At 52.2% G+C, this 25,684-nt stretch overlaps 1 protein-coding gene across 1 annotated transcript in view; it reads left to right on the forward strand.

Moving 5' to 3' along the window:
• Positions 1-8,114: 8,114 nt before the first annotated feature.
• The window catches only part of Glp1r (glucagon like peptide 1 receptor), a 35,070-nt gene continuing 17,500 nt past the window's right edge, over positions 8,115-25,684 (forward strand). Inside the window, exons 1-5 of the mRNA XM_040732428.1 lie at positions 8,115-8,483; positions 15,264-15,360; positions 16,852-16,959; positions 24,328-24,446; positions 24,798-24,904. Of these exons, the coding sequence (XP_040588362.1) occupies positions 8,406-8,483; positions 15,264-15,360; positions 16,852-16,959; positions 24,328-24,446; positions 24,798-24,904 (509 nt within the window). The 5' untranslated portion in view covers positions 8,115-8,405. The remainder of the gene's footprint in view (positions 8,484-15,263; positions 15,361-16,851; positions 16,960-24,327; positions 24,447-24,797; positions 24,905-25,684) is intronic.

Consider the following 25,684-nt stretch of genomic DNA (forward strand, 5'->3'; position numbering starts at 1 on the left):
TGGCTGGTCTGGATTTGAACCCATGACTGTCAGCCTGTAAGGTGTGTATATGTGTTGGCTGGTCTGGATTTGAACCCATGACTGTCAGCCTGTAAGGTGTGTATATATGTTGGTTGGTCTGGATTTGAACCTGTGACTGTCAGCCTGTAAGGTGTGTATATGTGTTGGTTGGTCTGGATTTGAACCTGTGACTGTCAGCCTCTAAGTTGGTTGGTCTGGATTTGAACCTGTGACTGTCAGCCTGTAAGGTGTGTATATATGTTGGTTGGTCTGGATTTGAACCTGTGACTGTCAGCCTCTAAGTTGGTTGGTCTGGATTTGAACCCATGACTGTCAGCCTGTAAGGTGTGTATATGTGTTGGCTGGTCTGGATTTGAACCCATGACTGTCAGCCTGTAAGGTGTGTATATATGTTGGTTGGTCTGGATTTGAACCTGTGACTGTCAGCCTCTAAGTTGGTTGGTCTGGATTTGAACCCATGACTGTCAGCCTGTAAGGTGTGTATATATGTTGGTTGGTCTGGATTTGAACCTGTGACTGTCAGCCTCTAAGTTGGTTGGTCTGGATTTGAACCTGTGACTGTCAGCCTGTAAGGTGTGTATATGTGTTGGCTGGTCTGGATTTGAACCCATGACTGTCAGCCTGTAAGGTGTGTATATGTGTTGGCTGGTCTGGATTTGAACCCATGACTGTCAGCCTGTAAGGTGTGTATATGTGTTGGCTGGTCTGGATTTGAACCCATGACTGTCAGCCTGTAAGGTGTGTATATATGTTGGTTGGTCTGGATTTGAACCTGTGACTGTCAGCCTCTAAGTTGATTGGTCGAGATTTGAACCCGTGACTGTCAGCTTTTAAGATCTGTAAGTATTTCTGTGTGCTGATGGCAGGCTCAAAGAGGAGAGATCCATCCTCATCCTGTCACTCAGGAGCAGAATGTGATCTTGGGCTTGGGGGAAGTGAGCGAGTCTCTTTGGGAAGTAGCTTGGGACGAATGACACCCAAGTTTCTTTCTCCTTTACACTCAAACTTCCCTCTCCTCTCCTGTTTTACTCTCTTCTTTCTAGCCCTCTCCTGAGTAGAAAGATCTGCCCCAACTCCTGCTGGGCAATTCCTGCAAAGGTCGGGACTTTCTTGGGTAGGGAGGGACAAGGAGATTGGGTGACCTGCATCCCTGAAGGGCTTGCCAACATCTCTGCCTCAGGGACACTGGCTGGACACTCTCACAGAGAAGACGTTATCTTCATGGAAGGTGAGAAGCCTTCAAAGGCCTCTGGAGAAGCCGTGGGCATGAGGGTGAGGGGCAGGTTTTGCCACTCTGGGTTGTGGAAGGAGAAGCTCACGCTGGGAGGTGCTCACCAGTCTAGCTGGTGGGCTGGGGGCTGGTAGGCATGGAACTGCCTGTCACAGCAGCTTTGGGGGTTCCTGGGTTCGGCTCTCATGAACAGCGTACTTTCCACACCCGAGCCTTGAGCTTCTCACTATAAAGGGGCCATGACAATACCAGTTCATGGTGCTGTGTGAGATCAGGGACCCCTAAGAGCACCCAGTTCTCAGTAGCTGCTTTCATTTATGGTTTTGTCTGTCTGTCTGTTTCTCTCTGTCTCCCTTTCTGTCTGTCTGTGTATCTGTCTCTGTCTGTCTGTCTCTGTGTGTGCGTGCATGTGTGTGTGTGTTTGTGTGTGTGTACCAAAAGACTTGGGGTGCTATTCCTCAGGAACTATTTATCTTTTTATGATTTATTTTTAATTATGTGTGTATATGTATACGTACATGCATTTGAGTGTAGTTGTCCATGGAGGCCAGAAGAAGGTATCATATACTCTGGTCCTGTAGTTATAAGACAGTTGTACCCCATCTGATATGGGTGCTGGTTCAAGAACTTAGATCTCTGCAAAAGTATCCAGTGCTCTTAACCATAGAGCCATCTCTGAAATCTTTAAAGAAGAAAATGAAGAAAAGCAAGCAGGGGGAAAAAGATCTCTTACTGGCCTGGAACTCCCCAAGTAGGTTAGGCTGACTGGCCAGTGAGCCCCAGAAATCCTTCTGCCTCCCAGCACTGAGATGACAGGGCATACCACTGCTCCCGACTCTTTCTATGGGTTCTAGGGATTGAACTCCGATCCTCATTATTGCAAGGCAAGTACTTTACCAATTGATCCATAGCCCCATCCCCTCATAATTCTTGCTAATTAGCAGACAGTATTTCATCCATTCAGATTCCTATCCTTAGAGAGTCATCGTTTCTTCAGCTCTAGGATGGCTTGCTAGCTTCGCAGGGAAAGGATTGTGCGTTCTCAGGGCATATTCTAACCTCTCTCCCAGCCCATCCATCTCTAATAAGGGTTTCAGAACATTCTAACCTGCTACATGCTAGGCAACTACAGAGTGCTTGGATCCCCACATGCCATTTGCAAGAAGCACCTATTGAGCACTTACCATGGGCCAGGGCCAGTGCTGATATAAGACATTTGGAGATGAGTGAGGTCTGTATCCACTCAAGGAGCTTGCAGTTTTATGGGGAAACCACACAGATAGGGTCAGAACTCTCAGGCTGGATCCTGGGAGTTGCCATAGATAGGGACAGAATTCCCAGGCTGAATAGACCAGTGGTTCTCAACATGTGAATTACGACTCCTTTGGGGTTGAATGATCCTTTCATAGGGGTCACCTAGGGCCATCAGAAAATACAGATATTTATACTATGATTCATAACAGTAGCAGACTTACAGTTATGAAGTAGCAACAAAAGTAGTTTTATGGTTGGGGGAGGTCATCGTAACATGAGGAACTGTATTAAAGGGTCACAGCATTAGGAAGATTGAGTCCCACTAGTATAGGTGAAGCCCTGTCACTGAGACACACACTGTCCATAGGAGAACAAACTAATCAGCATAGGGGATGTGACATAACACTTCTGTCACTTTATAATTCCACCGTGCCCTGACAGCGGTAGTAACGTAAGGGACCAAGAGTCCTGGGAAATGAGGATCCTAGAAGAGGTGTGTGTTTAGGGCAGCCTTCCAGAAACGGCAGCTGTCATTTGTAATAAGCATCTATGGTGACCTAAAGGACACTGAAGGGTGAAGAATGGGCTTCTGGGACAGGGCTGTCGGAGTTAGGGCTTGAGGCATGACCAGGGGCCTGGGTAGGAGATATAAGAATAAGGGAACTTCAGATGGGGTTGTGTTTGCAGGAGTGTGTGGCCTGAGGAGGCATCAGAGGTTACAGGGGAGAGGAAGGTGGATACAGGTTCCAACTGCCTCCTTGGAGCTAAAGAGTTTGTGGGAAAACCAAGAGAGCATCTATGAGTGGCTTTGGTAACGAATCAGGTAAGGACTTGAGAGAGTTAATCCTCTAGGACCCTGGCTGAGGAGGGAAGGTCAATGCGCCCTGATACTTTTCTCATGGATGTGACAAAATCACTGACAAAAAGCAGCTTAAGGATGGAAAGGCTGATTTTGGCGCCCAGTGTGAGGCTCCAGTTCATCTATGTGGAAAGAACACTCTAGCTGTGGTGGCAGGGACGTAAATGCCCTCAGTTGGGAAGCAGGGAGAGATGGTGCTCAACCCACTTTGCCCTCTTGGTGCAAGCCTGGAACCTTTGCTCGTGGACTGGTGGCCTCACATTCACAGTGAGTCTCATCTCCATTGAGATCCTCTGGGAGGGGCCAGAGAGATGACTCAGTGGTTAAGAGCACTTGCTGCTCTTTCAGAGGACAAAGTTCCATTCCCAGCACCCATGACAGACTGCTCACACCAACCTGTAACTCCTGCTCCAGCACGTGGTCTAACACACACACACACACACACACACTCACAAATATAAAAATCTTTACAGTACAGCCTCTCTGGAGACATCTAAAACTAGTTGTAATAACAAGATTAATCATGATAAACGGTTTGCTATAGAGAAGGGATGTGACCTTTGACCTATTCAGAAGTCTGCTTACCTTAGGAGCTAGGGAGATGAGTCCTCCCTAATGTCCCATGTACTGTTACGGGAGACAGCCATGGCCGCAGAGGGGCAGGGTACCCGGCCTCACCCATCACCCTGAGGCAGAAACCGGAAGGAACCAGGTTAGGGTATGCTTGTGAAAATCTTGCATCTGGACCTCACCATCCCATGGTCCAGGGAGGAGGTGATATCCCTGAGTCCCAGGATGGTGCACATTGAGATGAGAGGTCACAGCAAATGGAAACTTCTAGATGGTCAGATTGTAAAAAACAAACCAGAGACCCTGCCCCCCACCATGCCACCATGTGCAGGGAAGCTGGTACCCCAGGTGCAGATGCTGGTGTTAGGGTACCTGCACAGATGCTTTATTTTAATTTAGGAAATGAGCCCCGAGAAGCTCTTGTCCCTGACCCACAGCATTAGAAAATGAACCAAGAGAGGAAATAAAGTCAGCATCAAGCACATGATTGACGGGCATCTACTGTGGGAATCTGGGGACTTCTGAGGAAGGGCAACGCCCCTCCAAAGCGGTTCCATTCAAAGGGCTGAAACCATGGCAACTCTTATAAAGGAAAGCATTCAATTGGAGCTTGCTTGCTGTTTCAGAGGTTTCGTCCATTATAACATGGTGCTGAGTCCCACATCCCCATCCTCAGAAAGCTAGCAGAGAGAGCCACTGGCCCATCCCCAGTGACACACTTCCTTTAACAAGACCACACCTCCTAATCCTTCTCAAGTAGTGCAGCTCCCCGATGACAAAACATTCAAATATATGAGCCTATGGGGGGGCATTCTTATTCATACCACCGTAATCTCTTTCTCCTGACAGAGATACAATGGCACCAACCACCTGCTGCTCCTGTAGTCACCTCCCTCCCCAGCCTCCCAAAATGGATTGCATCCTTCAATACATAAGCCAAATAAACCCTTCCTTTCTTAAGTTGCTTCTTGTCAACAATTTGGGTACAACAATGAAGGAAATAACTGACGGACAGTTAGGGATGATGGCTTAGTGGGTTGTTTCAGAAGTGGGTTTGCTCTGTGTTCATGTTCTTTAGAGGAAGAGAACTTAGAGAATGAATGCATATTTAAAGGTTACACAGAGACTGGAGAGATGGCTCAGTGGTTAAGAGCACTGACTGCTCTTGCAGAGGACCCAGGTGCAGTTTCCTGCACCCACATCTGTCTGTAGCTTGAGCTCCAAGTGATCTAATGGCCTCTTCTAGCCTCCACGGGTCACTGTACATGCATGGTGCCCATACACACATGCATCCACATAAAATAAAAATTTAAATAGTGTGGTGGTGAGAGGGATTTATTAGTTTACATACGTTGTCCAGGCAACCTGATGATGACTGACTCACACTGGAGAGACAGAGGATCTGGTAGTTTGCACAGTCCATGAGGCTGGGTATCTCAGCAATCCCAGACTTACCCTACAGGCCTGGAGGATTCTTGGAGAGCCTTTGGTCTTCACTCTGTATTGAAAGCCTAAGAAAGCTTATTCTGTTACCAGCAGAGGACTGTATCAGTAGCAACAGTAAGGTAGATGAACTTGCCAGCAAGAGTAAAGACAAGTAGGCTAAAAGCCAAGACTTCCTTCTCCCATGACCTTTTATCTAGGCTGCCACCAGAAAGTGCCACCAACATTTAGGGTGGAGTTTTCCACTTCAAATAATCTGACAAAGAAAGCCCTTCATGGGCACATTGATTCTATTCAGGTTGACAGCCAAGATTAGCCTTCACACTCTTAAAGCCAGTGTGGTGAGGTATATTGAAAACTCCCTATCTGTCAGTATGGGATACTCTTCATCACATCTGTGAAGGATGCCATCAACTGTAGTTATTAACCCTAGAATCAGAATCCCAAATAATACTTCTCCAACGTGTGCTCAGCCTTGCTGGGCAGTGGTAGGACATGTCTTTAATCCCAGCACTTTGAAAGCATAGGCAGGTAGATCTCTATGAGTTTGAACCCAGTCTGACCTATATAGAGAGTTCCAGGACAGCCAGGACAGTCTGTGGTATGGTGTTATTAGCAATGGAAAGCAGGCAAAATAATAAAAGGTACACTATTTGATTATTGTGTGATATTTGTATACTGTGAAGTTGTATTTGCTGTGTGTGGTGATTTGGATGTAATTGGCCCCCATAAGTCTCCTAAGAAGCGACATTGTTAGGAGGTGTGGCTTTGTTGGAGTAGGTGTGGCCTTGTTGGAGGAAGTGTGTCACTGTGGGGGTGGGCTTTGAGGTTTCCTATATTCAGGATACTGCCGAGTGTGTCAGTAGACTTCCTGTTGCCTCTGCATCAAGATGTAAGCACTCTCAGATCCAGCACCAGTCTGCCTGCACGCACCCATGCTCCCCGCCATGATGGACTGAGTCTCTGAACTGTAAGTGAGACACCACAATTAAATGCTTCCTTTATAAGAGCTGTCACTTCACAGCAATAGGAAACCCTTCCTAAGACGCGGTGATTGGTGTAATAAAAGCTGAAAGGCCAATGGCAAGGCAGGAGGTAGGGGCAGGACTTCTTGGCAGAGAGAGAGGAAGTAGGAGATGAATCTAGGCATGTGAGAGATGCCAGGAGATTCGGGAAAAGAAGTGTGGGCGGTATGTGGCAGAATGCAGGTGAACAGAAATGCCTAATTTAAGTTACAAGAGCTAGCTAAAAACCAGCCTAAGCGAAGGCCAAGCTCTCATAGTTAATAATCCTTCTCCGTGTCATTATTTGGGATCTAGCTGGCCGGACAGAAAAAGACTCATTACAAACTGTGCCCATGACAACTTAAAATAAAAGGTACAATTTCCAGCCTCTCTTGGAACTAGGGGGTGACTATGGGAATAAATTCTGATCAGCAGGTAGAGAATTGATGGTTGGTATGTTCAGGATGCGTCCCTGTGGGTGCTCAACTGGTTCTTTGCTATGGACTAGACTTTTGATGTCATGACTGGGTCTAGAGCAAGCCACTTAGTGTTGTTTAGACAGATTCCTGGAACCAGAGAACCTAAGATCTGGAGACCCTGATGGTCAGGGGATGGCTACACATTCCAACCTGAGCTGAACCTCCAGCCTTGCTTTCCATAAAAGCCCCAGTTACATCATTTTCCTGAGTAGGATTTTCTTAGTTGACAGCTGAAGAGCCTAAACCTATGTGCACACAGGAGTCAGGGGCAGAACTTGACAGAAGGGAGCATCTCTCTCTTTCTCTCTCTCTCTCTCCCTCTCTCTCTCTCTCTCTCTCTCTGTCTCTCTCTCTCTCTGTCTCTGTGTGTCTCTGTCTCTGTCTCTGTCTCTCTCTCTCTCTGTCCTCTGAATGGAGCCTTCTTGCTCCTCCTTTTTGGCTGTCTTCCTCCATGGTGTAGAGTGATGGATGTGGGGTCCCATGTCTTTCAGGACTTTGAGAAGTTCTGTGTTCTCCAAGAGGTACAACTATGATCACAGTCTCCCTTCCCTTCTAGAACCGTCCAGACTAGCCCCAGGCAGGTCCAGGGCTGGGTAGAGCCACATCCAACCTTCCTTATACTAGTTCTTGTTTCCTCAAGAGGGTCAGTTACTGCCCCACTTACTGACTGGAAGAACAGGCAATGGGTTGAACTCCCCAGCCTGTACTGTATGCCAGGGCAAAGGTGGGGAAAGACAGAGAACACACGGAGTGCCAGTCAGGATGCACACAATCACACCTACACAGTGGGTATAGCAAGCAGCGGGTCCAGAGGTTGCAGAGGCTGGGCAGGGAACATTCGGAGAGTTCTAGAAAGACAGAGACAACCCTCTTCCACCCTGCAGTTTCTAACGTTTCCAGATAGAAGGGAACTTGAAGACCCTCCTTGGATCTCCTGCAATCCCCCACAACCTTGACTTCCAGGGCTGACCAGAAGGTTGGGTTTGGGATAAGGAGGGGACTGGGGATGTAGGTAGTCCTGCTAGGTGGAGCTTTCCTCCGTAGACACTAGCAGCCCGTGGGATACACTTTCCAGGAGAAGTCTGCTAAACACTGTGACCTTGTTCCCATCCTACACCTTCCCTGGACTCAGTTTCCTTTCGGAAGCACAGACTTGGTGGGGGCGTGGCTTTCCTTAGTTGAGGGGGAGCCTGAAGGAGATGGGGTGCGGGGGTGGGAGGCGGGCCCCACTGGTCGCAGCGAGCTGGCCAGGCGCACGCACCATGGGCGCTCAGAGCTGGTGGCTCCGCTCCTGCGGTTCCTAAACCTGAGTGGTGCCTGCAGGGAGCGCAGCGTCAGGCACCTCCTGGCCCGGGACATTGGAGGCCCGTCTGGCCCCAGGCCTCCAGAGACCCAAGCGGAAGACAGCAGGGACCCCGCCCGGTCCCTCCCGCGGGCAGGCGGGGCGGCCCCACATCGGACTCCTCCCCCGCAGCCCGGCAGGGATCAGACGCGGTGCGCGGTTCCGCAGGTGGCAGCTATGGTCCAGTCCTGAACACCCTGCCATGGCCGGCGCCCCCAGCCTGCTGCGCCTGGCGCTCCTGCTGCTCGGGGCGGTGGGCAGGGCCGGCCCCCGCCCCCAGGTGAGCCCCCAGGACCCCGGCGACTAGCGGGAGGGGGATGCTGCCGGGGTTTGAGGGAGGGTCCCTTGGACTTGAGCGAAACTCCAGGATCCCGGACAGGGGAAGTGCAAGGTTCAGGGGAGAAAGGGGCTGAGGAGTTGGGAGGCCCAATTGGGAATGGACACCAGGTAACCATCCTCATCCTGATGAGACGCCCCACGTCTCGGCCACAGCTCCTCTGTCAGGGCACCAGCTGCCCCGCGGTTGCCTTGCTCTGACTTCTGCGACACATCTTTGTCCTTCTCCACCACTTTTCCAACTCCCTTTTCCAAAACCCACCGCCCCTCCACCTTCCCATTGTACCCAGGACCCCTGTGGTGCCACCCCAACACTCAGGTTCTCTTGTGTGTGTGTGGGGGGGTACCCAGGAATCTCTAGCGGGCTGAAAGAGCCTGGTTGTGGAAACTTAACTCCTTCCCCCATTATTGGCCCCCTCCTTACAGTCTTTGACTCATAGCCCCAGGGACCCTGCCAGTGGCAGCTGTCCTTCCTGATGACCTCCCAGGTGGCACTGGATTGCCATCCCCACCCCAGCCTCTGCAGCAAACATGCAGCAGGTTCCCTGTTCCTGAACCAACCAGGCCCTCACACACATTCAGCTAGTACCCATTCCAGGGGGCTTTGATTAATGACCCACCAGAAAGCATAGGGACACATGGGAATACCCTACCTCCTTGGTGTCCCAAAGAATAGGTTGCAGTTGGACTCTTGAGGACTCTTCTCTGACTCTCTCTGTCCTGCCTGTATGTCCTGCCCCAAATGCTGCCCTGCCCTGAGCATGATGGTCAGCTGCTTGTGGGGAGGGCGGTTGTTCAAAAGTGCCAGGACACCCCTGAGCAGGAGAGGTCCAGGCCTGGACTGGGTCCTGTATAGTGAATACTTTGCTCGTCAGTTGTCTCCTGTGTCCGCAGCTAAACTTGAAGGATTGAAGCCTTTGGTGAGTGGACCTGCATAGGGTTGAACTTGGACAGGGGCAGACTTCTACCCCAAGCTGTGAATCCAGTTGTGGACAGAGGTGCCTCCCAAGGAAGGTGCCAGCACTGTTTCAGACCCCAAATCCTTTTCCAGATGAATCTTCTCTCCCCCACCCCCCCACCCCCGTTCTCCGGGGTCAGCTGACACCTTCCCCAGTCCCTGGCACCTTCCTCACTGTTCCCCTGCAGGCCATGGCTTTCCTGGTGGTGACATTGGGAACTTTCCAGATCCACGATTGCAGATCCACTGCTGAGTTCCCTCTTGGGAGCCGGGAAAGTGGGGGTGTGAGCCTCCCGCTCCAAGGCCTCTGCAGGCCAAGTTTGGAGATCAGGTTGGGGATGAAGGATTAGAAAGCCGAGCTTGGGGCCTGCCTGTCTCCTCCCCCAGACCCCCGTGCCCAGAAGTGTTAGGCTCCGTGAACCTCCTCACACCATCTCACTCTCCAGCCCTGGTTCCTAACAGCACCTGGGTGGCAGCAAAGAGACTCGCGGGAGCTTTTGATGGGGTGCCCTTGTTATGGGGGTACTGACATCACCGGCTACCGCAGAGATCCATGTGACAGGCAGCTCTGAGGTTAGGTTGCAATAATTACTGCAGGACCTCATGAGCACACAGGAGACTCGAAACTAAATTTTGTGGTTTACTTTCTGTCTTTGAGGTCAGCGAGATTAGAATGTCTCCCTTCATGTCACTCATGGTGAGGTGAGTGCTTAGAGAACAGGGTTCCCTAGGCGATGTGGTCCAGCAGCTTAGGAATAGGAAAGCAGTGGGCCCCAGGTCTTGGCTTGTACCTTCCTTCGGGGGGGGGGCCTGAAGGCTGAAGGAGCAGGCCCAGCGAGGCCAGAAGTTGCTTCCTTGCAAGATGAGGGTGGCTGAATTGACTTCTGCAGAACGTGACCTGGGCTGCTCCATCATGGCTTCTGGGAAGGACCACTCCTCTTTCCTGACCCCTTCCACAGGGGAGCCGGGCTACTGAGGAGGCAGGCAGACCTTTGGCACTTGACGTTCCAACCAGATGGAACCGGAACTTCCGCTCTTACCTTAGCTGTTCAGCAGGACTCGTGATGACCCCAAACCCCAGGCTTCTATCAGTAAAACAGGGTTCTCAGGATCTGTCCTGGAGGGATGCAGGGACACCGAGGGGAGTAAAGCATTGGTTGGTACTGAAATGGCAGCTTGAGATGTCCTGGAGAACTGTCCTTTGGAGCCTGGTGTGTCCCCAGGCTGCAGAAGAGAGCCTGGAGTAGTATTGTGGGAAGCCCCTGGCCTCTGCACTCCAGCAAAGGGCAGTGGAGGCTGAGGCTATGGCTTGGTCTGGGTGGACTTTGTCCCTGGCTGGGCTTCTTTCCAGACAGGGACCCAGCATAGGACCGACCAGGAGCAGCCAGAAACCACATCCTGTCCTCCAGTGCCTGATACTGAGGAAAAGCAGGTCCTTCATTTACTGCACCTGTCCTTGGGCAAATTTGTGTGTGTGTGTGTATGTGTGTGTGTGTGTGTGCGTGTGCATGCACGCACCTGTGCGCGTTACATAGAGATACGTATGAGGTAGAGATAGATTGGGAGATAGGTATACAAGTTGTTTAAGAGCCCCTGTTTCTCAGCGTGTTTGTTCAGGACTTTTTGTGTGCCATTCTGGATGAGAGTTACCATATACACAGCAACATATCAGCATATAATCACATGTCCAACAGAGAGAGAGAGAGAGAGAGAGAGAGAGAGAGAGAGAGAGAGAGAGAGTTGGTATCCTGCCCATTACACTGTGCTTTGGGGAAGGTATGGGATTGTGTGTAACAGCCTGAGGGTATGGGGACAGGAGACTCAATGTCAGGGCCTCAGAGCTGGGAACATCCCTGAGGTGTGAGGGGTATTGGCGTGTGACAGCGTGTCTGTGAGAAGGTGCCTGCAGCTTGCCTTGGCCTGCCCGTCTATCTGGTCGGCTACCTCAGGAAGGACCCTAAGAAAGCAAAACATGGCCACGAAAATAAAGTGCTCAGCAACGGACGCATGATCCAGGCTCCGAGAGGGGACCAGAGGAAAAGCCTGACGTCATCCCAGGAGGAAATGGCAGAGAATCTGCAGGGTTGAACCTGGGGGAGGGGGAGGGTTCTAGAAGTTGTCTTTGGAGCCCTCTTTGCTCCTTCCGAGGGGCCTGCCTCCCTCCTGCCTTCCTCCTCCTCCCTCCTCAGTGGTCAGGTGAGACCGAACACTCTTTTCTCCTACCCCTCAACCCAAATGGTTCCCAGAAAAGAGGAAGCCCTGGTGCACAGGCTCACATGAGCTTGTGGTGATGCCCTGTGCCGGATGCAGGCTGTGGATGGAGCAGAAGATGAGCACCATCTGCAGGCTCTGAGCTCCTTGGTGTTCCATTCTGTATCTCTTGCTACTTCCAGGGATGGACCCTCCTTGGTCCTCCTTTATTTTTTCAAGCACTGCAGAAGTGCTGGTCCTAGGAAATACTGACCTGTCCTGGTCCCTGGGACTCCCAGCCTGTGGTCCTAACCAACATTGCTGCCCTGGGACAGCCATGTTAATTTCTCCCTTCTGGGAGCTTACTGAATTTAGAAGGAAGATCCCCAGATTCAGGAAGCCAGGCTTGGGGTTTCAACCTGTCTTCTTCTAAACTGTGGAATCTTCAGGACCAGCCTCTCCGGTATGCCAGGGGCCATTGTAAGCAGCAGCTTAGTTAAGTCCTGTCGCCCCTTGTACAAAAGCAAGCTGAGGCTAGAAGCTAAAATGTGCACAAGGTCACAGACCTAATTTATGGGAGAGCTGCAGGAGCGAGTGCAGATCTGACCCCAAACTAGGGCCACTCACTGTCTGCCTTGTCACCTGGACTTCAGGGCCTGTGGCATCCAGTGTCCCCGGCTTCAACGAGGCTTATCCCAGATCCTATATCTCCTACTATTGTCTCTGCCTAGGAATTTCCCTGGACATCTCTGTGGATGTGCGTGTGTACCTGTATGTGTGTTCATGTGGGGAGGTACATTAATATGGCCATGCATGCATTCATGCATATGTGCATGTGTGTGGAGGACAGAGGTCACACCTGAGTGGTGTTCCTCAAGAGCCATATTGGTTTATTTTGTTTTGCTTCTGGGATGGTGGCTTCTGTCTGGGGCTTGAATGTCACGCTAAGCAGTGGCCCTCAGGGACCCTCCCGACCCCACCTTCCCAGCTCTAGGATTAAAAGTATGTGTTGCTGTACCCAACTTTTTACCTGGGTCCTCTGGTGGAGTTTAAACTTTCATGGGTTTGCAGGACACAATTTATAGACTGGGCCAGCTCCCGAGCCCGCTCACCTCCACATCTTTGTGTCGAAATGCCCATCTCCCTTGCTAGACCAGTCACTATTTCCCCTTCCTGTACCTCTCAGTCCCTAGATGACCCCTCAGGTCAACACTGAGACCTGCCCTGACCCCTCCCGACGTCTTACACCATCACCTTCTTATTTCATTTGTCCTGCAAAACATTTGTCCCCAGCCTCAAACAAGCCTGGAGACTCTCAGGATGGTCTTCCCACTGTCTCCTCTACTCACCGACATCTAAGGTTGACACTCTGTGACTTGGGAGTGGAGAGACAAGGCCCCGTCCTAACAGAACCCCAGCCTAAAGTTAAGTTTCATGTCCAAGCCAAACCCCCTTTGGAACTCTCTTGGTGGCCGGCCATCAAGGTCCTGTCTCCAGCCTCTGATCCCTCCTCTCCGTTGGGAGATGCTGGTTTCTTGGGCCTCCTCCATACTCCCTGACATACCTACTGCCCCAGTTCCCAGCAATGGACTGGCTTTCTGCCGCTTCTGCTAAGGGCAGAAGTTGCTGATTCCTCCCCCTGTGGCTGCCTGTCTTCCCCCAGCACCATCGCCTGCAGGGCGAGGAGAACAGAGGAGGGAGACAGGAAAGGAAATGAGAGGTGGCGCTAACCCACTGTGATTTAGTCAGAAGAATCTGCGGCCCGTCGGTAGTGGCTCCAGTGACAGCACCACCTTTGCTGTTGGATACTTGATTTCCTTTTTTGTTTTTTTTTTTTTAACTTCTTTTTCTTTTCCAAGCAAATACGGCTGACCTTTGCTCCTAGAGAGATCTTGTCCTCCAGGGCAGCCTCGCCATCACATCTACTCTAGAGATGTTGGTGACATTCAGAAGAAGCTTGACTTCCTCCCTTTCTCCCCCCCTCTGCCCCATTTCTGGAACTTTCCATGTCACTAGGAACAAGCCCATGTCACTAGGAACAAGCGCATGTCACTGTGTGTTGTTCTGTGGTGATGTCATATGAACTAGGACTCAGCTCAAACCAGGGCAGGCTCACCCAGAAGTCTGATCTGATGTGTGTGTGTGTGTGTGTGTGTGTGTGTGTGTGTGTGTGTGTGTGTGTGTGTGTGTGTGTATGGTGGGGGGGGACTGGACTCAGGGGCCCAGGCATCTGAAACCCACCAGTTTCATCACCTGTGTGTACCTTGTGGTTTCAAAAAGTGGACTTCTGGGCTGGAGGGGCAGCTCACTGGGTGTTTGTTGGCAACTCTGATGATATGGGTCCAACTCTCGTGGTCCCACGAGGTTGGAAGGAGAGAACCAACTCCCTTAGGCTGCTCTCCGACCTCCGCATATACGATGCACACTGTGGCAACGCGTGCTCCGTCTCTTGTGTGAGCACCCATCTGCGTGCATACAGTCGTATGCAAATGTAATTATGTATAAATCCCAACTTTAATGTAAAGGGCTTTTTGTTCATTTTGACATCTATTACTTCTAAATGGGTAATATTTATAATCTGTAAGGATGTTTGTGAGAAAAATTGAAAAGCACTACAGCTCAAGGCTGGCTAAAGGGGACACTCCGAAATAGGCAGAGGGGATGGGCTCAGTGGAATGGGTCTGTTAGTGCTGCATGCTCAAAAACCAGCGCTGGTAAACTCCTGGAGGCTCCTATCCCTCTCTCACAGGTAGAGGTCACCTCCCAGTGCAGGCACAACTTCAGTGTTCTGGGCCTATCTGTCTTCACCCTGCCCTCCGCATCTCTTATCCTCCTGAGGCTTAGAAACCAGGCTGCATATCAGATCCGCACTGTATTAGAAGAGACACTGGGCTGGAAGGGTCTGTGGTCCTCCTAGGGCAGCAGTTGAGTCTGGCAGGAGGAGTGGGTGATAATTCTGGCTCTTATAAGCCCTCGGGGTGTCCTGTATCCTCAGGGCGCTGCATCCTTGGGTATCCTGCACCCCTGGGGTACCCTGCATCCTTGGGTATCCTGCATCCCGGGGGTACTGCAGATTAGCCACCGAGCTAGGTGACTGTGTGCCAGCCTTAGCTCTGCTTCCCGACATGCTGTGTGCCTTTGATGGAGTCTTCTCCTGACTCTCCTAGAATGGTCAGAAGCAAGGCAACTCCTACATGACCAGGCAGCAGGAGGGGAGGAGCCCCAGGCTGTGATGCAGCCTTCTCCTTCAGGAAGTCTCCTTGCTCAGGGTAGATGAAGGGCAAATGGGACCATGTAGTCTCTCTCTGCACCCTCCTTCACCCCAACTCCTTAAGCACCAACCCTTTAGACACTTGCTGGGTACTTACTATACATCAGCCTTGCACGTGATAACCACAAAAAAGGTCCTGGATCCCCAAAGTGGCCACTTGCTCTTCCCCCTTTCGGAAGCTCCTGGTGAGCTTTGGTCTCCTGGAGATTAAGAAACCAAGAGGATGGGAGGACGCAATGGGGATGGAAGGGGCTGCTGGAGCCGGGGGGGGGGGCGGGGGCCTCCATTTCTGCTTTCCCTCTTAGGGCGCCACTGTGTCCCTCTCGGAGACAGTGCAGAAATGGCGAGAGTATCGACGCCAGTGCCAACGTTTCCTCACTGAAGCACCACCTCTGGCCACAGGTAAGTCCCACGAGCCCTCAGGCCTGTACTCCACAGAGCTCTGGGGAGGCTTTGAGATCGGGGCCATGGTTGGTGCCCCTTGTCTCCCTGGAATGCTGTCTGCCTGGTCCTCTGTCCTGGTGACCACACTGTGTCTTTAATGCGGCGCCCTCCTGCCTCCTTCCCTCCAGTTTCCCAGCAGGCAGCTTTGTGGGTTCTATTCTCTTACTCTCTTTACCTCTAGAGCAGGTACCCTGCTTCCCGTTCTGTGTTCAAAATCAGCCCCTCCTTAACTGTGCATAGATTGAAGGCCCAATGAACACATTTACACAAATCAGTCTTTATGATTTGAGACAAGATCTCATATAGCTCAGGTTAGCTTAACTCACCGTGTAGCCCTGAATGATTCTGAACCTCTGATCCCCTTGCCTCTGCCTCCCAAGCATTGGCATTCCATGCTTATACCACCACACTTGGCTTATGCAGTGTTGAGGGCCAAACCCAGGGCCTTATGCATGCTAGACAAGCATTCTACCAACTGAGCCAACAGGAGTAAACCTTTTAGGGAGTTTATAGGGTTGTTTAAAGACCACAGCATTGGAGCCAGCTAGGCTTGGGTTCAAATTCTGTCTCTGATCATTACAGTGATTTGGGGAAGGTTTTCTCAGCCTCACGAGCCAGCATTTCCTTCCCATCTGTGAAGAACAGCTCAAAAATGGCTTATAGGCGATGTCTGTTGAGGCTGTACTGTATTCCTTCTTCTATACAACACGTTGTGAGAAAGCTCCGTGGAACAGGGGATGCCTGCATTCCACAGAGGAGGGCAAAGAGCTGTTAAAGAACTCACTTAAAGTTCTGACCCTGATGAGTAACAGGGTCCTTCCTTGGTCCCTGCTCTGTGGGGAGAGTGCTCAGTGTCCAGTGATCTCTGTGGGAGAGTGCTCAGTGTCCAGTGATCTCTGTGGGAGAGTGCTCAGTGTCCAGTGATCTCTGTGGGAGAGTGCTCAGTGTCCAGTGATCTCTGTGGGAGAGTGCTCAGTGTCCAGTGATCTCTGTGGGAGAGTGCTCAGTGTCCAGTGATCTCTGTGGGAGAGTGCTCAGTGTCCAGTGATCTCTGTGGGAGAGTGCTCAGTGTCCAGTGATCTCTGTGGGAGAGTGCTCAGTGTCCAGTGATCTCTGTGGGAGAGTGCTCAGTGTGTAGTGATCCCCATGGGAGAGTGCTCACTTCCAGTGATCCCTGGGGGGAGAGTGTTCAGTAAGTAGTGATCCCTGTGAGAGTGCCCCATGGGAGAGTGCTCACTTCCAGTGATCCCTGGGGGGAAGAGTGTTCAGTGTGTAGTGATCCCTGGGGAAGAATGTTCACTGTGCAGTGATCCCTGTGGGAAAGTGCTCAGTGTCCAGTGATCACTCTGTAGAGGTTGGGGGAGTGCAGCTTCCACTGGTTGGGCAGGACATAGGAAGGAAGAATTAATGATAGCCTGGGACTCGTGGACTGCTCTGCTGCCTCTTCAGGTCTCTTCTGCAACCGGACCTTTGATGACTATGCCTGCTGGCCAGACGGGCCCCCAGGTTCCTTCGTGAATGTCAGCTGCCCCTGGTACCTGCCCTGGGCCAGCAGTGGTGAGTGTCCCCTTCCCTGTTCCAGGGCTCTAGGGCAAGATAGGACATGGTCTTCCTTCCTCTAGGACTCAGTTCCTGCAGCCCAGAATATCCTCAGGCTCCCTGGAGGGTGGTGGTTGGGTAGTTAGCAGTGACATGTGTCAGATTGCCTGGGGCGTCCTAAGTCTTATGCTTTTGCAGGCAGTGGTGGGGTGAAAAATTAAGAGGGAAATGAGACTCTTCTGACCTCTCAGAGGGAGGGTGGATCATGGAGGACAGGAAGGAGATACCCAGGGAATGTCATCGCCTGGTGTGAATGTGTGTGTGTGCGCGCACGTGCGTGCGTGCATGCATGTATGCGTGTCTGTGTTCATATGTGTGTAGGTGCATGTTTATGCACAGGTGTGAGTCCATGTAGAGACTGGAGGTCAACTGTGAGCTGTCCTCACAAACTGTCCACCCTGCTAGCGAACCTTGGGCATCACAGGCACGTGCTATCACGCCCTACTTCTTACGCGGATGCTATGGTAGATGCTGTGGGACTTATCCGAGGTTCTCTTGTTGCATGGCAAGCACTTTACAGATGGAATCACTTGCCCAGCCTAGCGAAGATATCCATAAAGTAACGGTGGCCAACCTTGATTGAATATCTGTGTCCAATCCTATCCTAACTGCTGCCTGGGGGATGTGCTTGCCTAGATGAGGAAAACAGGGGCCCCGAGAGATTTGAGTCTCTTGTTCCAAGTGAGGTGGTAACTGGTGGAATCAATCCTGAGGGCCTAGAACTTTCATTGGCTGTTATCAGCCTGTGAGTAAGCATAGGAATGACATCAGGCTGGGGGACACCCCAGGGTCTTCTTGTAGGAGGTGGCCTGGCGGGTCAGACATGAACTTCAGCATGAAGTATGGTCTGATGGGGCTTAGGCAGGCCTTCTAGAGAGGCTGCACCTGCTTCTCCTTGTGCTACTCAAGACAAACCAGGACCTAACAAAGGCGGCACCAAGTCGGTCAGCCGCCCTTCACTTAGAATTCCTCAACGCATGTTGCCTGTTGACAGGCGAGGCACTCATTCAATCCTGCCCATAACTCTCAGAGACAATTACCCCATTTCCCTCCCATGGATGAGAAAAAAGCTGGAGTATGGAGATATGACATGACTTTTCCAAGACCTGGCTTGGCAGACCTGGGCATCAGTCCAGGAGGTTGGGTTAGTCTCTGCATCTCATTGTTTAATTGTCGAGCCAGGGCTTCCAGGGGAGCTGGGCAATGGCTGCACGTGCGTGCATGCATACTTGCATGTGAGTGTGTGTGTGTGTGTGCGTGCACGCGTGTGCGTGCGTGCGTGTGTGCATGCGGGCCCCAGGTCTGGAGGCAGGTAAGTGGTCTGAATGACCTCCATCGGCTGGATACACATTAGTAAGGGCAATGAGATTCTGCCCTTTCCCTCCGAGCCATGCAAGCCATAGCTCTGCGTGTTGAGACAGAGGCTGTGTGGTCAGGAGCGGTTCCTAGACCTCTCTGTCTGCAGTTTGTTTGCCTGGGAGCTGGGATGGAGCCAAGTGATGTGGCTGGGAGAGGATTGGAGACCCGTGGGGGAAAACCAAGTCTCCATTCATTTTTCCTATCCGCTCTCCGTGCTTTGGCAACTTCCTACATGGCACACGTGTTCCCTGCCTGGAAGATTTGGGACCCCTGCTTGGGTATCCTGGCTGAGCCCCTAGACCCCAGGGAGCCAGGCGCGGGACAGAGCCTATCACTCAGCACTAAGCGCCCCCAGCTCTGCCTGCGCTTGCGGCTCCATCCATCACCTTTAATTTTATTTGAGCAGGAAATAGGTCCTGGTGGTGCCCGTTTATGAGCGAACACGGTTTTATTGCTTTCTCCATGAAGATAACGGCCTCTGCACAGGCCCCTGCCAGCCACCTCCCCTCCTTTCTCACCAGGCTAATTTACTCCCCCTCCTTTTTTTGGACACGCTGATCACCAGCTCTGCCTCCCCTCTCTTGGGCTGGGCACCCACAGAGACACCCACTGGATCCACACAGTGCAGTCACCATACTAGAGGGGCTTCCTGTCCCCGGCCAGGGCTGTGGGGGATGAGGAGGGGGACACCTCTGGAGCATTCCTAGCCTGCTGCAAGGGAGCAGCTGGCCTTGTCTCGGGGCGGGAGGGTTCTCTAGAAAGAATATGGAGGGATGTAGTAGGCAGAGCTCAGCACCCCCCAAAGTCCCGAGAAGAAAGGAGTACTCCTGGGGTCAGAGGTTCCCATGATGGCAGGAGTTAGGGTAAAGAGATGCCAGCAGGGTGCCCACAGAGGGGCAAAGCTGTGGCCAGAGCCCCAGATGCCAGCAGGGCGGGGGTGAGAGAGCAATGCCCAAGTTCTCTCTCATCCTGGTGTCTTCTGCCGGTATCTTCTGTTGAGCAAAGCGAGGAACAGAGGGCATGTCCTGTGTGGTGCAACGCTGAAGGGAGTCAACCTTTGGGGTTCAGAGCAAGGTGGAGGAGGGGGTGGCCCCAGAAAGAACTAAATTCAAGCCAATGGCTATAGCCGAGCTAAGTCCTTGTCAGGAGCCTGGGCACACTTGTGTGACGTGTGCAGGGGAGCTGCATGGGGCCCAAGCAGAGGCAGGTGGCGAAAGTCAGAGACATCTAAGACATCCAGGACGGGTGGCTTTGAGACTAGCCGGGGAGAGCAGGCGTCGGCAGAAGGGAGGAGGGCGGATGCACAGGGGGCACCTTGGAGGCGGGGCTAAGACCCCAGGCTGCAGAGGTGCACAGTGTCCCAAGAAAACCATTCCAGGCTATGCAGTCTGACCCTTGTCTACGTGCACTCGGGACTCCAGAGGGCGTAGGAAGGGCAGGGGTAGAGGGGAGTAAGAGGACAGCGATGGAAGGAAGAGTGTGGTCCACGCAGGACAGAAGGGTGAGTCTGCGGAGGTCTCTGAGGCCTTCCAGCCTGTTGGCTGTCCTGGGACCTTCTTGGCAGCCCCATTCACTCTCCAGCAGGGAGGCACCAATGCCTTACACATCAGCCCAGCCTCATTAGCCACCGCTCTCCAGGTTCCTACCTGTTTGTTAGCTTAGTTCTAATTATATGAGGGCCATAAAATGCTTTTAAAACAGCCTATCACTCACAAGTCTTAGAGACTCTTGACAGTTCACCTCCCCAGAATAACGCTCAGCCTGTGAGCTCTCAGAGCAAGCCAGGGTTACCAAGGGGAGACCGTGGGCCTCACAGGAGCTCTGGCCTTGCAGAGCAGGGGGAGGCGGCAAGGCCTCCTGCTGTGACTGTGTGTCAAAAGCCTGCCATGCACCAGGCAGTTCCTACACGGTCTCCTAGGAAGGGTTCCCATTTTAAGAAGAGAACGCTGAGAGTCAGGGATGTGGCGTGATACTCCCGAGGTGCTGCAGCTGATTAAGATCGGAACCAGGATTTGCACTTGAGTCTGGACTTCTGAATCTGGTCTCCCTCCTAAGCCCTGATGCTTCAAGCTTCTCTGTCCCCCGACCCAGAGTTGGCCCCTGCCTTTGACCCTGCACCATCCTGTCACATCTGGGAGGGGTACCAACCTCACTGAACCTCAGTGTCTCCATCTGCAAAATGCCCCCCCACCCCCTACCCCTTGCCGGTCACCTCTGTTGCCAGGGTGCAGAAGCTAATAGATCCGTGAGTGGCTCTCCACAGCTTTGAGTGCCCGCCGTCCACATGGAAGGGTGGCTGTTAGCTTGATTACAGACGCTGTGGCAGCTTCCGGGAGGCCAAGTGTTTAATTGGGGGTTTTATTTCCAGCACCAGGGCCTGACTTAATGAAATATGCCTGGGCCTCCTGGCATGTGGCTGCCTGGTTGTCTCCTCGTATTGACTAGACCAAGCCAAGCGTGTGGCTGTGATTGGCCAGCTCCTCATAGGCCAGATAAAGCTGGGCTGATAAGCAGGGCCTTGCCCAGACCACCCACCTCCAGCCAAGAAGGGCATTTGGGGACCATGGGCTCAGCCACTATCCAGCTGTGGCTTTTAATATTTGGTGTTAATGAGAGCCAACTGACAGATGAACTTGCAGACGGCGCTTCTCTGGGACACAGTGATCGCTTGACTCTAAGCCAAGAAGGCACACATCCATGCCCGCACTACCTTCCCACCCCCAAGCTGGCCTTGGAGAGAGAGCCCAGAGCTATGCAGGCTGTCCGGGGGCCACAAAGGCATGTGTGGAAATCCAAACCCAGGGGAACGACGGAGGAAAATGGCACTTGGCCATGATCGACTCTTGGCACAACTCTGACTGCTCACTTTTGGCTCCAGGAGGCAGAGAGCTGGGAGTTAGAATCCTGCCTGTGCCTCTTCCTGTCCGCCTGGTCTTGAGCTGACCTCTTGGCTTCTCAGAGGCTCAGTGTTTGCATCTGTAAAATGGTTAACCTGGTAAGGTGTGGGCATGCAGTAGGTATTCAAAACTTGATTTTCTGGTAAATAGCTTTCAGAGACAACATCCAGTGTATATAGGGAGGAAACCTACAATAGTACAGTGCCTACTGTATGCACCGTACATGTATTATTCAGTATTGTGTGCACAGTGCATATAGGATACAGCACCTACTGTGTGCACAGTGCATGCAGGGTACAGTGCCTCCTGTGTGCAGAGTGAATATAGAGTTCAGAGCCTCCTGTGGACACACTGCATGCAGGGTACACTACCTACTATGTACACCATGTTTGTAGGGTTCAGTGCCTACTATGTGCACAGTGCATGTAGGGTACAGTGCCTACTGTATGCTGGGGTTTGCGCCAGCTGAGGGAAGAATCTAGTGCTGTGTTTTCTCCATTCTCCTACCTCCCAAGGTTCCTTCTCCCCACTCCACTCCCCGCTTCCTACCATTCAGACCGCAGAGCAGGCTCTGATACCAGTGTCATTCCCACAAAGTTTCCCCGGGTCCCCATCACCGCTCTTGAGGTGTATCTATAGCCAAAGACAGGTCTTGCTCTCTACCAGAAGACTGGACTCCCCTTAAAGAATTATAAGCATCCATGCAGCAGATAAGAGAAGCATTTGGGGACCTGAGGGTGGCCCTTCAAGATGCCAAAATGGGACCATGCACCTGTCCTCCCCTGCCTTTATGTGCACCCCACTGTTTGTAAGCTCCTTAGAGAGATTCCAGGGCTCAGCCCACCACACGCCACTGGACGTGCGGCCATCATATTCTCAGGGTTTTGTTAATGTCCCTGAAAATGCAGGTTTCAGGCGAGGAGACGGTTTAGTTGGTAAAGTTGGGACCAGAGTTTAGATTCCCAGTGTCTTGCAAAAAATTGGATGTGGTGGGTGTGCCTGCACAGGGGAGGGGCTGGCTGGTCAGCTAGTCTAGCTGAATCAGCGAGGTCCAGGTTCAGTGAAAGATCCCATCCAAAAAGCTAGCTGGCTGTGGGGGAGACACCCCGCATCCACCATCAGCTTCTGGTCTCCATGCACAGGCGTGTACATGTACACACACATGCACACATGCACATGCACACATGCATGCACATACACACATACACACACACATGCACACGTCCCTGCACACATTTGCATGTGCACACATGTGCACTTTTGGAGGTTCCTCTAATAGTATAGTACTACAAAGCTGATTTACTTGGATGACGTCTCTCTCCTGAAGAGGGGCCTGCTTCAGGGGCTGTTCATGAAGCGAAGAGAGAAAGAAGGAGAAGGGTGTGAGGACTGTCCGCACTGACTGCCACACAGGGCGCTGAGTGGCCCGGCTGGTGCTGAGAATGAGGCCTGACTGACAGGTGCGTGACTGCACTGGAAAAGGCTGTCTCTCTGGCACATAACAGCGGTCTCAGACTCTGGGAGATGGGGTTTCTGTACTGAAAGGCTGTCCCTGGGCTGGGCGTCCCTTGGGTGTGCCTCCCACAGGTGCAGCTGCCCCTCTGCCGTGTGCATATATTAATTAGTCAGCTTCTTCCTATTGACAATCTTTCCGCCTCAGCACTGACCAGCTATGGCCACCAAGGGCTCCTGGTGACTTCTGCACATCCCAACCCCCGCCCCCGCCCCCGCCCCCGCCCCGCCCCGCCCCCGCCTCTCCTTTCCGTACAGGCCTGCCACCCATAGCCGGTCCTTCGGGCCCTTTGGTCTTTAAACTATGTCATTGCATTTATTTGCTCATTTAGGGGAGGTCAGAGGGCAGCTTGTTGGAGCTGGTTCCTTCCTCCTGTCATGTGAGGCCCAGGGACAGAACTCAGGGGCAGCAGGCGTGGTAGCGGGCATGTCTTTCAGCTGATCCTTCTTGCCGATTAACGTTGTTTAGTCTCACAGGAGTTAAGTCACGTGCAGTCAGCCCGATTTTGTCCTCCTCACTCCCCTGTGGTCACCCCACCTCCTCACTCCCCTGCGCTCCTCTCAAAGGCCTCTCAAAGGAACACAACGTGTCGTGGCGCCTTCATAACTGTGGCTCTTGGAAAATTTCCCTCCAAACTGGGAGACACGGCTTGCTCCTTCAAGTAACTACTCCTTGAGACCTGCTCCCCTGAGAGAAGACAACTTGGACCCTGCCCACATGCAGCTCCAGAAGAGCAGCAAAAAGGAAAATCACCAGGGACACAGCAGTCTCAACAGAGTGGGAGTGGGCTGCCACCTGTGGTCTTCACAGCCACTCGACTATCGGGTGCTGGGAAGTCCCTATCATGTCCTGCTGTGGACCACAGACTGGGGCTCCCAGGCCAACCACGTCTCCTCAGACTGGGGCTCCCCAGGCCAACCACGTCTCCTCAGACTGGGGCTCTCTGAGGTAGAGGTTGCTCTAGTTCTGTTCTCAGAAGTTCTGTACCGGCTTTGCTCTTAGGGATGTCTATACCCAGAGAATGCAGGAGTGTGAGAGACTCTGGGTCAGGAATATCAGAAATCATAGATAGAGGGTAACTGTGATTGACAAGGTCCCTTCTGCTCAGCATCAGACCTAGTCAGTAGTGTGGTTTGACATAGATCCAAACTAGGTGTGTCTTGTCTAAAAGCTATAGATTTTCTCAGCCGTGTCCCTGGGTGGCCAAGAGGAACACCTGAGGGTGGCTGGGTCAACCTCGCTGTGGCAATCTCTTGTCATGTACCTGGAAACATCATGGTGTGTGTGTGTGTGTGTGTGTGTGTGTGTGTATGGTATGTGCATGAATGTGTGTGTGGTATGTGTGTGTGTGCATGTGTGTGTGTACATGTATGTACGTGTGTGTGTACGTGTGTGTACACGTATGTGTGTGTGAATACAGGGGAAGCCCCCGTTACTAATTCAGAAGAGTTGGCTCTGATACAGCAGGGTTCCCCAGGAGAGGGAAAGACAAGGGCGGCATTGGGCGAGCTGTTGGTTTCTAGGCTGGGTGTCAGCTGCCATGTCTCCCTCCTCTAGTGCTTCAGGGCCACGTGTACCGCTTCTGCACAGCTGAGGGCCTGTGGCTGCACAAGGAGAACTCCAGCCTGCCCTGGAGGGACCTGTCGGAGTGTGAAGAGTCCAAGCGAGGGGAGAGAGTGAGATGGCGGGCCTGGAAGGGGCGGGCAGTTGGGCTCCAAGCCCGGGAAGGGGCGGGCAGCTGGTGTCTGCTTCCTGAGAGTAGAGACTCTGGGCTTTGGGTGGGGCCGGCTGTTGTCAACATCTGTCCCCCTGCTTCGGGTGACTCTGCACATCTGCTGTCTGGCCAAAGGTGGTGTGTGCTCACCTTGGAGCCAGGTTGTAAACATCCCTGGACCACTTCCATAGGTCACTCTCTTTCTTGATTCTGGAAGCCCAAGTGGGGCCCCAGGTCACCTCAGTCCCTGGACCCTGGAATGAAGGCGGCCTCCAGGGCACGCACACATCCTTGTGTCCCTCTGTGTATACAGAGCTCCCCCGAGGAACAGCTCCTGTCGCTGTACATCATCTACACTGTGGGGTATGCACTTTCCTTCTCTGCCCTGGTCATCGCCTCAGCCATCCTTGTTGGCTTCAGGTAAGGAGAGCTCAAGACTGGGAGGGAGGGAACTGTCTTGCGCTCATTTCCTTAGTAGAGGAATTCCAAGCCAAAGCAATCAGAGGGGGCGGGGGTCCTGCTTGGAAAATATGAGGTTGAAAAAATAGACTGAAAACTGTGTATTAAGTGTACTCTTTACTGTGAAAATCTGCATGTGCACTCCAAAAAAGTTACACACACACACACACACACACATACACACACACACACACGAATCATAGCAGTGGATGGTAAGATGATGGGAAATTCCAAGAAGTCACATCCATCAAATAGATAATAATCAATAATTCAGCATGATTTCAGGACAATCTCTGTCTTGGAGCTCATTGACACCAGTGCAAAGCTCTTTCTTGGGCCTAACCTGGCTGAGAAGCAGCTTTCTTAATCTCTCCGGAGTAAGTGAGGGGAACTGAGTTGAGGGTCAGAAGAATTATGAGGGCTGAAATCTCAGGTTATTGATCACCAAGAATCGGAGATGTGGGGCTGGAGAGATGGCTCCTCACTAAGCAATTGTGAGCTGGGACGAAGGCTCCCCGGTTAAAGCACTAGCCACATAAATGTTCAGATCCTAAGAAAGCCACATAAATGCTAGGTGTGCGTGGTGGCTCACCTGCGTTTTGGCAAAGACAGGCTGGCCCAAGAAAGCTTGCCAGCCAGGCTAGCCATAGCTGGGGAGCTCCGGGTTTGATTGAGAGCCCTTGCCCTGCTGAAAAAGTTGGAAGAACAATGGTGAAAGATTCCCAGCTTCATCCTCAGACC

Source organism: Mesocricetus auratus, unplaced genomic scaffold (assembly GCF_017639785.1).
Source record: "Mesocricetus auratus isolate SY011 unplaced genomic scaffold, BCM_Maur_2.0 Super-Scaffold_100027, whole genome shotgun sequence".
Lineage (NCBI taxonomy): Eukaryota > Metazoa > Chordata > Mammalia > Rodentia > Cricetidae > Mesocricetus > Mesocricetus auratus.